A 13,156-nucleotide genomic window follows, 5' to 3' on the forward strand; every position below is an offset into this window, starting at 1 on the left:
AGATATTGTGCATGACTTACTTTCTGCAGGTAGAGGATGAGACCTTTCAAGATGACGTAGAAGGTCTTCCAGCCTCGTTTCCCCCTCGGAGCTGTGAGGAGCAGAGAACATGACAGATCACATGAAACCTGCAGCTTCACACGTTTGATGTATGAGCAGCATTAACACAAATAGCAGAGGTGAAACCAGTGTGACAACGAAGGACACTGGTTCGGACGTATGTGCTATCACTGTCTTTCCATATTCTGCATCTAAAAATAAATAATAGATTATAAATATGAGGAGTAACGGGGCAGTGCAGCATCATGTGAGTCGTGATGTTCTACTTCAGAAGCTTGTTTCAATCTCATTTTACAGATTTTAGCAGCATGCGATCAATCGGAGGAAGGAGCCCACAGCGCCCTCCTCTGGTTTGTTCACGCCACAGACTCGTACTTCTCTTGCCGTCCGAGTCGGCGTGGACTTTGCGAACCAGGAAGCCGTTCTTGTACAGCAGCATCCCTGAGGGCTCGGCCTCCTCGGCCAGGGGCTTCCCGCTGCTGGGGACCCTCTTCATGGACCTGGGGGGGTTGGCCTCGCTCAGACTGTCCCCGAGCTCCGAGAACGACTTCCTCAGCTCCTCCTCGTCCCTGTGGACACAAACACATCAATATACAAACAACAACTAAACAACACAGCCTCCGTGGTGATCAACACTTATGTGTCATGTCTCATTAGCCGAGTGAATAAACACAGCATCATGTATCCTGTCCATGTGCCTCTCACTCTGTGCCTGTTCCAGGACAAGAGGTCCAGAGATTTCACACTCTGACTGGGAGACGCTGGTTTCAGGACACATGAGTAATACCACCGTCCTCCTCGGTCACACACAACACTGAGAAGCGTCTCGTGTCCACAGGGTCCACAGAAGCTTTAACTGTTTTCTTCTCGCCTTCGTCAAAAGTAGCTCAGCAAAGAGGAGTGACCCCGTCTTGTTCCTGCTTGGAAGTGGAGAACAGGGGCCACAAAGAAGAGATGAAGACTCACTCCTCTTCCTCCTCATAGGAATCCTCATGCAGGGGAGACAGGGTGATTTTCACTTGCAGATAAAAAGGACAAAGTTTTACCAAGGGAGATGTTTATTATTATTTTTACATCAGTGTGATAAGAACAACCTGAAGTGACAGAATCCATCTTTGAGAAAATGACTTGCATGTTTGTTTTTTCCGTTTCCCTTCTACAAACATGGATGAGGCGGGTTTACGATCTATGCTGCAGCCACCAGGGGGCGATCAAGATGCTTTGGCTTCACTTTTCGGAGCCTTCCATCTTTGTTTACAGTCTGGGGTTCAATCCCAGAACCAGAGATAACCACTGTACCACCGCGCCGCCGTACAGATTGTGTTGTACATTTCATGGAACTGTTCGTGGTCACACTTCCTTCATATCTTATTAGACTGGCTTCACTTTGAGTTCATTAGTTGAAGTTGTTTTCCCAAATCCACCGTCAAAGCTCTTAATGATGTCTTCTTCTTCTTCTTCTTCTTCTTCCTCTTCCTCTTCCTCTTCCTCTTCCTCTTCCTCTTCCTCCTCCTCCTCCTCCTCCTCCTCCTCCTCTTCTTCTTTTTCTTCTCTTTCTTCTCTGACTGTAAATCCAGGTCACGTAACATTTAGAAAGTGAAGCACTGGCAGGTCTCAGACTTTAATGACTCCATCCTTTATTAAACTGGGATGTCAGACAAAGAGTTGAGTCTATTCCGCTGAAGGTTTTGAGCTTGACGCTCATCGCTCATTAGAACCCGGCCTCGAGGAGCCATCTCTGTAAATGAGCTCGTCTGCAGCTTCGTTTCCTCCTGTTCTCTCATCAAGTTTTTCTTTAGAAGATTAAAGGTTTTTCTTCTATTTCAATTACATTTTAATCTCATATTCATGTCTCTGTTCTTAATGTGGATAGTTCTTTTTTTAATTTCTGTTTAAGTACCATCTTTAAATGTTTCCCCATGAAATCTGACTGTACATGTAAATGTGTTTTATTTGTTTTATACATTTTTTAATTTTTATCATTTAATTTTATTTTCTATTTGATCTTAATCCATATTTTAAAGATGTAATCTATTAAACAAGTAATCCTTGAGAGTGTAACACAATTTCAAACTGAACCTGGACTGACTATAGTTACTTATTTTGTAATCTGATTACATCATCGAGACTCTCTGTTACTGCCCAGTCCTGTTTGAAGATGTTAAAGATACTTGATTTGTTTTTCTTTATTTGAATTAGACGTTATAACCGACACACTCTGCTCCAGCAGCGTTAATCTCCTCCTCTCACAAAGCGGCGTGCACGTCCCTCAGCGTCTTTAAAGGGATTCGTCACATCGAGAGATGGTGCGACCGCCCGGCGACTCCACCCACTACCTCACCAGGCCACACCCAAAACAGTTCAGCCTGAAAATAGCAGGCGAGATCCAAGTTATGAGTAACCAACAATACATAACAACATTTAACCCGGTGCAGAAGCCAGGGAGGAGAGAGAGAGAGCCAATGAGCATCTCGCCTGTTGCCTGGTAACTGCCGGCTGCCTGAATCCCTTTCTACACAGAGACAAAGTGGAGAAGAGGGGGGGGGGGGGGGGGGGGTGGAGAGAGGAGAGAGACAAAGCTCATCCTTCTCAGATGGCAGAACGTTCTGAACATGAGTGAGAGGAAAAGAGGAGAGGAAGAGGGGGAGAGCCTGAGAGGAAGAGGGGTAACAATAAAACTAAGAAATGGAGAAAATGAGAAGAGGAGAAAAAACAAAGAATGAAATGATAAATGAATTATTGGGTTGAGAATGAGGAGGGAGAGAAAAAGGAAAACTATGGAAGACTGATAAAATGAAAGAATCGAGACGAGACGGATGTGATGGAAACAAAACAAAGGACAGAAATGAAAAGGGAAAAAGAGGAAGAGAAGGAAGGTAAAGGAAATGATGAAATATAAGAAATAAGAAGGGAAAGGAACGAATGAGAAGAAGAGATGTAGAAAAGGACAGCGAGGACAGAGCGGTGGACGTGTCCTCCAGTCTTTCACCTGAGTCATTGTTCCAAAGAGCACAAAGAGTCCGAGCACAGTGAAGTGAAAGAGGACAGGAATTCATCCGTCCATCATCCTCTTATACATGACGAGGCTTTTCCTCACTTTCATTGAACAATTAATAAACAATCTTGGGAATCAACTCCAGCTTCTTTTACCTCCTATGTGATGGTAAAAGGTTTTGTATTTCTATAATTCTTTTCTAGTCTCGATGACTCAAAGCGCTTTACAGTAGTTTTACATTCACCCATTCACACACCCATTCATACAGTGCATCTCTTCTCAGCACTTTGTTATTCTATGGGGGTGGGGGGGGGGCATTCAGGGTTCAGCATCTTGCCCAAGGACACTTCGGCATGCAGATGGGTCAGAGTGATCGAGTCCCGATGAGTTATCATCTGGACGGACGTACTTCTGTCTGGAGCAGATATTGTGGTTCGATGCCGAATGAAAAGGAAGCAGATGTACAACATGCACCCTGCTCGGTTTCTGGATCTCCCACTTGTTGCGTCTCTCTCCCTCTCTCTCTCTCTCTCTCTCTCTCTCTCCCTCTGCTCTCCATCCCCCGCTCCTGCGTCGAGGAAGCATGTGTGTACTGTATATATTTGTGTGTGTGTGTGTGTGCAGAACATGTGGGTGCTTTCAACTGCAGTGCTGAGAGTGGCCATGTGCAGCCTCTCTCTGCGGGGGAGTGAAATAACATCCACACACCTGTAATGAGATGCGCAGGCCAGATTTCACATGTACAGAACAATTTGTATTCATATAATCACAGCCCCACAACACTCTGTGGGGGAGGAGAGTGTTCTCTTAGTTAGTTAGTAAATCAATGCTCGACTGGCCTACAAACACCAGAGATGGAACCGTTCTGAGCTGTGAATTGGTGCAAACTTTAAGAGTCGAGGTTTCTCCTTCACACGGCGCTCGACCCCGTGTTGTGGGTCAACGAGTCTCCGAGTGAGAAAACGTTCTGTGTGATGAAATAAGCATCAAGCGGGCGAGCAGGGTGTGAACGTGGTGGCGAAGCGTCACAGTGCTGCAGCTCCAGCACCGACACAAGCTGCTCCATCCATGAAATATTAAACATGGGCACGTGCGGCTCTTTGCCAAAAATAAAACAAAAATAAAAAGCAGCCGGCTGTGGGCTGCATCTGGTGATCGGGTCTCGTCTGGAGCCGGTGTTCTCCTCCGCTCCTCGGTGTCCATGTGTCCACAGACGACGTCTTCTGTGTCCGGCGCTGCGGCGGCCATGTTTAACATCCGTCTCCATGTCGGCTCAGATATCTGAACTGGATCTCCGGCCTCTCTGTGGATCTCCTCCTCCACATGCTCCTCTGACCACTTTCTATTCAGCTGCTGCTGCTGCTGCTATTCCTGGCGAGGTAGTGGGAGGCCGTGGTCACACCTTTGTACAGGATGCAGGTAAAGAGCCATTTAAACCCAGCTGCCTCTCTCTCCCCCCCCCCTCTCTCCCCCTCTCTTTCCATCATGGTCTCTCTATTTTCCACCTACTTTGCCAGAAGATACACACAAACCCATTTCTCGTGTGTGTATATCCGCGCAGCAGCTCTCTCTGTGTGTGTGTCTGTGTGTGTGTGTGTGTGTGTGTGTGTGTGTGTGTGTGTTTGCTGCGGAGGGAAAGAGCAATGCGGTAGCCATGGAGTCGTTTCCATGGTGCCGTCACTATGGCAACAAAGCTGGGAAGCTGGGGAGTTAATTGGCTTCTCGGCGTCGCTCTGGAAACTGAGATCCAGAATAGAAACCCTCGACACACTAATGTTTCTCTCACATGCCAGACGACACTCGCGTCTTTAGTGAGGACGCTAACTCGTTAATCGATACCCCCCCCCCGATCGTTCGCTGCCCTTTGGGAATACGTGTGCGTGTGGACGAGCGTGCGAGTGGGTTCGAGACGCTCACAGATGAGATTAGGACAGAAAAATAAATGTCTATGGTGAAGAATATCAGCATAAATCAATTTAAAATGACTTACAGTGTCCACTGCAGCTTCTGGTTCTTGATTGAGTTGTAGAGCGCCTGCAGAGGGAAACAGAAATCACATCAATGTGGCAAATAGCATCAGCGTCCAGGTGGAGATTTGATCTCAGGGCGGAGAAGGTGTGCTGTGGAATTCTGTGAGAGCTGCAGAGTGAGCAAGCTTCATTCAATTAACTACTCGACAGAGAGGCCATCCCCTTCTCACGCTGCCCGAACGGCCCGCTGACCGAGCTTCACTCCTCGTCTTCACCAAACAGTCCATCAGTCATCCAATCAGCGGAGCACCACCTCATCAGGTCAAAGACAAACACTGTCTGCCGATAGGCCGGCCTGTCAGGTGACAGACGAGTCAATCAATCAGACGATACATAATTTAGACTCTGATGCCAACGCATCGACCCGAGCAGAGTGAAATTAGATTACAGCTTAAGAACAAGAACGTGAACTAGAAAAACTGAACAGGGCGGAACAGGAGGTGGAGCCAATCAGTCAATCAATCAATCAATCAATCAATCAATCATCAATTAGTCGATTGACAGAAGATTTATAGCCAAAAATTCAAATAATCAATTCATAGTTTGAGTAATATTAACCTAAAATGTCAAAACTATTCTGAGGTCGTCTCTTTTGTTTGACAATTTATAAAGTGATGAATATTAATTGATTAAGCAAATTAATTAAACTACAAGACAATGATGAGTTGAACCAGGAACAATGTTGGAAGTAAAAAGAAATGATTCTAAATAAGATGAACGTTTTTACACCAAGTCTCTGAAACGCCTCATGAGGAGTCCGCACGTTGTGTTAGCATCGTGGTAACGTCACGTTACTCTTCCACGACACTTCCTGACCAATCACAACAGAGTGGACCAGCTGGCCAATCATAGCAAAGTGGGCTTAATCATGAGGGCGGGCCTTAAAGAGAAGGCGTGGTTTCGTGGGAGGAGCTATGGGCCCTGGCAGAGTTTTTAAAGAACATTTACTTTAATCCTCCTCATAATCCACAGATCACAGCTAAGCAGCAGAAATCAAGGATGACTTAATGAGGGTTTGACTCTTCTTCAGATCGGTGGTGACACTTGAAAGCTGTGCAGATTCTCATTCAGTGACACCGTCCTGTGATATGGCCGCTACGTCTCACAGAGCACGGGGGGGGGGGGTTGAGGCTGATGGACGGCTGTGACAGCCGAGGTGATGGAGAGGACACTTAGAGACAGTCCATCACCTCCTCGTCCACCTCCCTATTCCTCACAGGCCAGTGCTGCCGGGCCAGAATCCTCTTCCTCAGCCCGAATCAATGATTTTCCATTAGGTTCCTCTGATTAGAGAAGTGCTGCCATTGGTCAACCTCCTCTGAGTGTCACGGCCCTGCCTTGTGACTGCTAGTCAAATGAAACTGGATCTATAAAAGGGTTGGATTCCTGTGACCAATCAGGTTCGTTCCCAGCGTCGTCTTTGAAACTGGGCCTAATCAGAGTCATGAGTGTTAATGGCTCTCCGGCCTGAACCAGTGCAGACTTCGTTCTGGTTTCTGTCAAGTCTTCGGTTTCAAACTAAACCTGCTCGTTCATTTGCATAACAAGTCGGCTGCATCTTTACGAGCGAGAGACAAACTGCTTCTGTAGCACAAATCTGGTCAACATCAAATATTAACTGTGAATTTGAGAGATGCAAAAGTGAAAGTGTGCTGATGTGCAACAACAGATTCCTCCTGCAGGAGTCCGGGGCACAAACGCTGACTTCACAAAAGATCAGTCACTAGAACAGAACTGTGAAATGTGAAGGAGAGGCTGAGCTCGGAGAACACGTCGAGAATTAAACATGGAAATACATTATTTCACCAGAGTGTCCGTGTCACTGCTAATGAAAACAAAATTATGATTTCCAGGAAGTCAGAAATAGACCTACAGCCTGAACCTGTTATCTGCTCTCAGAAAAAAACCTGTGGCACAGAGAAGAATCACTTGAGTTTTACATTCTCTTTCATCTATTTGCTTCATTCCTTTGTCTCAGACTGAATTCATTTTTGCATAAAACACTGTGAGTGAATAAAATTAATAATATAGAATGTAGAGCTTTGATTCTGAGCTTTTAGCCTGCAACTAAAAACACTAACAATCAAGGATACAGTTTGTGAATACATAAAGAGATGAAACCACACAGGTTTTAACAGGGCCACAAATTATGTCTCCAGGGGCGTTACAACACGGGGGGCAAAGCAGGCCTGGGGCCCCCGAGATGTGAGGAGGCCCCTGGGAACAGCTGATTAAGTTAAGGCTCATTATTAAAAACGGGTGCGTCCATTACAAACCATGTAACCGTCACTGCCCACATGATTCCAATGAGTCTTTACATTGACAGGTTTCTAAACACATAAGTGTGTGTGTGATGCAATTAAACATTAAAACATTAAACCTAAACAACCCTTGTTTTAAATTTTGAGAGGAAAAGAACCATTTGAAGATTGGAATGATGTAGTTTGTTGTGTTTCTTGGTTTGATGCAGCCCCCCCCCCCCACGTCACTATTTCCTAGGGCCCCCAGAGTCCCTTGTAACGCCCCTGCTAGTCTGCATGATATTTTCTCAATTTAGAGATTAATGCCCAAAATGTGATGTTATCAAACCGACAGTGTAGCCAAGAAGCAAAGATATTTAATTTACTATCATGAGACACAGACCAGAAGCAAATTTGGGGATTTTAAGAAATAACTTCAGGATTAGTGCAAAATCAAATTAATGTTAAATAGCTTCTAGATTAATTTGGGTGATTGAATTCAGACAAAGGTCAACGGACGTGGAGATGAAACCATTACTCAGACTGATCCAGTCCCGAGGTTCACTCAGACTCAGGAGGATGGTCGTCACCTACTGGTTTCATCATCAGCGTCACTAAATGAGAACGAATGGTCTGGAGCGGCGTCTTTACACGACCTGCTGCTCTGAGGTCAGTGACCTGCAGTCAGGCGTGGCCGCCTCGCGCCTCACAGACAGACGATGCTGGTTTGTGGTGCGTGGAGCAGAACGGGTAAATACATGTGGCTCTAAGAAGAGAAACAACGGTTCCAGAGCGTGTGATGTCAGCCAGTGGCATGCTGGGTAAATAGACTTTGTTATGACGTATGTGAAACGAACTGGGAAAACGGATTCACTCTGGTTTCTTCGAGATCTGAAGAGCACCTGACGAGCTGGTGACAAATGATGCATCAGTGACTCACAAAAAGTGAAAAGTGACAGGAAACAGCTGAAGAGTTTTCTCTACCTTCCTCCTCTTCCGGGCCTGTGGGTGGTTCTGTCCGTCCTGGGCTTTTCCCAGCAGGTCTGGGAACACCAGAGGCTTCAGGGAGCGGGAGCGGGGGGTTCTGGGATAGCGGAACGGGTCCATCATCCGGAAGTCCCGTCCGTAGCGCACGGTGCAGAGAGAGCGTGAGCGCAGGCGGCCCGACGAGTGCAGGCTGTTGACGCCGATCATGGTCGGAGAGGATCAGGCAGAGAGTCTGAAGGAAGGTGCAAAGATCTGCTGGCGTCTGAGTGAGGGACAACAGGTGTGAGACGAGGAGCGTGTCCTCCAGAGACTGTCCTCCAGAGACTGTCCTCCAGAGGCTGTCCTCCAGAGACACCGACACACTGGAGCGCTGCTACTGGAGGCAGCCGGAGATCCAACACATCGTCAGTCAGTCAGAGGAGAAGTCCGTGTCTCCAGGCTACTCTAGGTTATGGAGAAGACGTGTGTCATACATGTGCAGGGATCCTGGCAGGACCGACTGGGAACCAGTGGATCCACCAGTCTGCTGCTCCACTGAGGTTAGAGGAGCGAGCTGCAGTTCACAGCAGCTGATGCATCAAACTGTCTTTTCTCCTGCAGTCCGGTGTTCAGAGGAGGGCGAGCACATCCACGTGATCCCACACCTCCACAGCAGAGGTGACACCTGCCCGGCCAAACCAGAGCACACACACACAAAGACACACACACACAGACACACACTGAGAGGAGGAGGGACCCAAGCGTACACTCACACAGATGAAACACTGGCTGAGGTGTGAACGGACAGCCGGCTTGAAACAGATGGGTGCAACATGCGGAAATAAAGAGGTGAAACACACACACACACACTCACACACACTTACGCACACACTCACACACGCATACGCACATACACTAAGCTCTCTATGAACACAGACACACAACAGATAACACAGTGACGCCCTCGGACTTCAGATCCACACAGATGGCAGGCAGGTGGAGGGGAGCTGAGGTTTGGCACAAAGAAGAGAGAACGTCCCTGTTGCTGCCTCCGTGCAAATGGACTCCCTCAGTGGACCGGTCTCTGACTGACAGATGGACGGACGCTCACTTCGTCCTCCTCTCCGTCCATGTGTGGAGCTGCGCTGTCATCGTCTCCTCTCGGTGTCTCGTCCCTCGGCGGCTGCTGCAGGAGGAGGAGAGGGAAAATCTGCTGCTCCTCTCGCCGCTGATGTCTCTGGTATCTCCCTCGTCTGTGGGTTTATTTATCTGTTGCTACGTTATCTGCTTTTCCTCCCGTCTCCCTGCTGCTGCTGCTGAGGAGGAGGAGGAGGAGGAGGTGGAGGAGGTGGAGGAGGAGGAGGAGGAGGAGGAGGAGGAGAAGGAGAGGGGAGCTGGCTGCCTGAATCGCAGAAAGAAGCTGATGGGGACAGTGCTCTCCGTCTCTCTGCCGCTCTGCCTCTCTCTCTGCCTCTCTCTCTCTCTCTGCCTCTCTCTCTCTCTCTCTCTCTCTCTCTCTCTTGTTTCGTTAATGCGTACCTCCCTCCCTCCCTCCCTCCCTCCCTCCTTCTCTCAGTCATCGCAGGCAAATCTCCCAACTGCCTCATCCTCACATCCACACATTCACAAACGCACAAACGCACAAATGCAAGCGATGATATGGACACTTTCTTTCATTTTTAATATTCTTGCAATGTCAATTAGTATTCAGTGGTGGGAGAGAGGGGCGAGGTGATGGGGGGGGGGGGGGGGTCGCAGTTAACAGGTTTGAGTGTGAATCCAGCATCACTCACACTCACACTGTGAATTAAAGGAGAACGACTTCACACTTTGGGGGAAAGATTCTGAGAAACCAGTTTGATTAAATTCATTCACAAATCACTTCCACCACAGAGTCAGGACATCTTCACCCAAACATCCAACAGCATCAAATTCCTCCGGATAATTACAGCGGTTAGAGAAGTAAACATCATCCTGGGAACGAGTGAGAGCAGGAGGAGGAGCGGGGGCAGAGGAAATGAAGCGTCGGACTCAAACCTGAAAGACAAACGCATGAAGAGTTTCCCCCGAGACTCTTCGGTCAAATAGGCTTATTGACTGGAAAGCAACTGGGAAAGACTGGAAACTTAATGAGTGCGTCAGACGCATCGACTGGGATTGATTCTGAGCAGATCCATAATCGAAACAAACCGACTCCTGAATGTGCACCAAACAAACGACACGCTGGTAAAACGGATTTCGTCTGTGGCCTCAGTGATGAAGTGATTCTGAGAAGGAATGACGTAGCATCCGAGTTAGCGCTCCGTTAGCCAGCTACCCATTGTTAGCATACATTAAATAACCGAAGTGATCATACACGGGGCAGCCATCTTAGATTTCCAAGTCGGTGGTTGTGACCTTCCTTCGACTTTCACACTTGAGACGCGGTCAGACTGCAACTTCCGACTCGGGGGTCGGAAATTCCGATGTTTAAATGAACTCGGCTAGTTTTTGGTAAAGTAAGAGAGGTGAAAACGTTAGAAGACTTTATTATTAAATCTTAGTACTGAACTGAACAGCTAACATCACACGTTAAGAAAACTTTCGAACCGAAGAACTTTTTCGTCCGAGATACAAATAGAAAACCATATTCTGTTAAACCGGTTTACGCGGCCGATGAATGATGCAACCGATCGAGGCACTTGTGTGTGTGTTAGTGTGTGTTAGTGTGTGTGTGTATGTGTACAAAATAACTCAATAATGAATGAACTGATTTTCCCCAGACTTGGTGTAAACCTCATTTGGGAGTTGATCTCCAGATGTTTCACTTTTGAACCAGATCGGTTAAGGTCAAGGGCAACGAACATATGATCTGACAAACGTGTTCCCACAGATATCTTCACAAATATTAGATAAACCATCTAAAGCTTATATTGATCAGGAAACTGTCCATCAAATGATGTCATGACCTGTGACCTCTTCATCCTACAGGACTATAGATACGACCACAGTCGATTTGGCCCCTCAGGATCTAACCCTAAACTCTCACAGGCTTGTTGTTGTTGTTGTTGTTGTTGCCTCTTGTTAACTTCACCCTCCCTTGTTTGGGATCTCATGTTCTCAGTCGAGTCTAAAATAAATCCGCCCCTCCCTCCTGACCTGCGTCTGTCCTTGGACGTGCAGCGTCAGGGTGGACATGATGTGAAGCTCCCAGAGGAACCGACAGGAACATCCGTGAGCTGAGAGGCGGGGGGGGGGGGGGGGGGGGGGGGGGGGGGGGGGGGTTGTTGTTGTAGCACAGAGACCAAGAAGCTTTATGCGTTCATTCGTTTTCTCTCTGACAATCTCCCTCCCTCCGTTCTACCTTGTACTCTGCGGGCAGCCGCAGCCTGTGGGCTGGAAGCTCCAACGCCCTGAGAACCACCGAAGTGCCTCGGGGCAAAGCCGTTAACCCTTCATCGCCCAAACGCAGCTCGGCCACTGCAGACGGCGCTGAATTATCCTGTCGCTGTCTTTTCGGTACCTCATGCCCTGTCTGTCAGTCCCCCCCCCGCCCCCCCCCCCTCCCACTCAATATTTCACATCCTGTCTAAACCCGTCACTGGTGAAGAGTCCAGACAGCTCGGGAGGGGGGATGGTGTTGGTGGTGGAGGGGGGGGGGGGGGGGTGTCTCTGTGCTGACCTCAGCATCTGTCTTCCTCTGCCTCGTCCCCACTAACACCACCACACCTCTTCTTCCTCACTGAGACGCACAGAGACGTTTCTGTGTCGGCTGCTCAGGACGGCAGGTTGTCGGGTTGTGTGTTTTCATTCCAGAGGTCACGGATCTTAACTGTGTCGATTTGACCTTCTCTGCACTTTGCCAATTTGTTTTTGAAATTCTGACCAAAGTCCATAATTCTGACTTCTCAAAAAAAATTAAGCAACTTCACATTTTGTTTTTTACCGGCTAGAAATATGCAGCAGGACAGTTTCAGCCTCAGAGGCGATTTACTGAGGCTCAACACATTTATGTAAATTCATTGTCTTTTTGAACAAGGCTGTAAACTCAAGGATATTTATAATATTTTCTTCACATTTCCAGGATGCGGCTGACGAGTCTTTGTTATTGTGTAATAAAAATGTCTATGAATACATTTCCTAAAACAGCTGGAAACTGATGTATTTAACAATGTTATGTTAACTGTGGGAAACTGTCCTGCATTTGTTGGGGACTATTTCAAGCAGTTTGTGTGTATCTTTATGTGTGTGTGTGTTTGTTAATAGAAAATAACTCAACTCAAGGACGGATTTTCACCGACAATTTCGAGCTGATCAGTCGAAGGTCAAAGGTCAAGGTCAACAAATCTCTTCCAATAGCAGAGACATAAATCTAAAGCTGATTAGAGACAGAATCGAGGGTTTAATTGGATCGACCAATCATTCGTCATCGTAAATGAGTCGTATAAATGACATCATGATGAGGCCACTGTTGAGGCCGTGTCTCATTTATTGTGGTCTTCTGGGCTCGTCCTCCTCCTCGGAGACGCCCTGCTCGCCCCCCCCCCCCCCCCCCCCCACAGTGAGGACGCCCAGCTCACAGACTTCAGACACATTCATCTTTGAACTGGACCGACCTCTCTCCCCTCTCATTTACAAAAACAAACAAGTCATCCATCTTTTCCCGCCATCGATAACATCAACGCACCTAATTACTGTGTGAAGACTTGTGCGTCTGATGAACAACGTGTTCACTTCAGCAGAACGTGTTCTCCTGCTCGAGTGCAGGCTGGTAACCTACTTCACAGCTTCATTAGCTCCCTCTTCATGCTGTAAGCCCTGAGCAGTGCTGAGCACAGAGAGAGAGGAAGTGTCAGATGAAGGAGGAAAGTTTCCTCTCATGCAGC

The 13,156-nt window shown here is 47.6% G+C and overlaps 1 protein-coding gene across 4 annotated transcripts in view; it reads right to left on the minus strand.

Moving 5' to 3' along the window:
• Positions 1-13,156, minus strand: part of LOC133976147 (PH and SEC7 domain-containing protein 1-like) — a 35,578-nt gene that overhangs the window by 7,916 nt on the left and 14,506 nt on the right. For 3 of the 4 annotated variants that reach the window (XM_062414265.1, XM_062414264.1, XM_062414266.1), the window contains 3 exons: positions 5,046-5,089; positions 436-629; positions 21-91 (listed from right to left, as the gene is read on the minus strand). In XM_062414265.1, coding sequence (XP_062270249.1) covers positions 21-91; positions 436-629; positions 5,046-5,089 — 309 coding nt within the window. Of the gene's footprint in view, positions 1-20; positions 92-435; positions 630-5,045; positions 5,090-8,309; positions 9,723-13,156 lie in introns of those variants that run through there. The other variant, XM_062414267.1, reaches the window with a different exon arrangement.

Source organism: Platichthys flesus, chromosome 20 (assembly GCF_949316205.1).
Source record: "Platichthys flesus chromosome 20, fPlaFle2.1, whole genome shotgun sequence".
Classification (NCBI taxonomy): Eukaryota; Metazoa; Chordata; class Actinopteri; order Pleuronectiformes; family Pleuronectidae; genus Platichthys; species Platichthys flesus.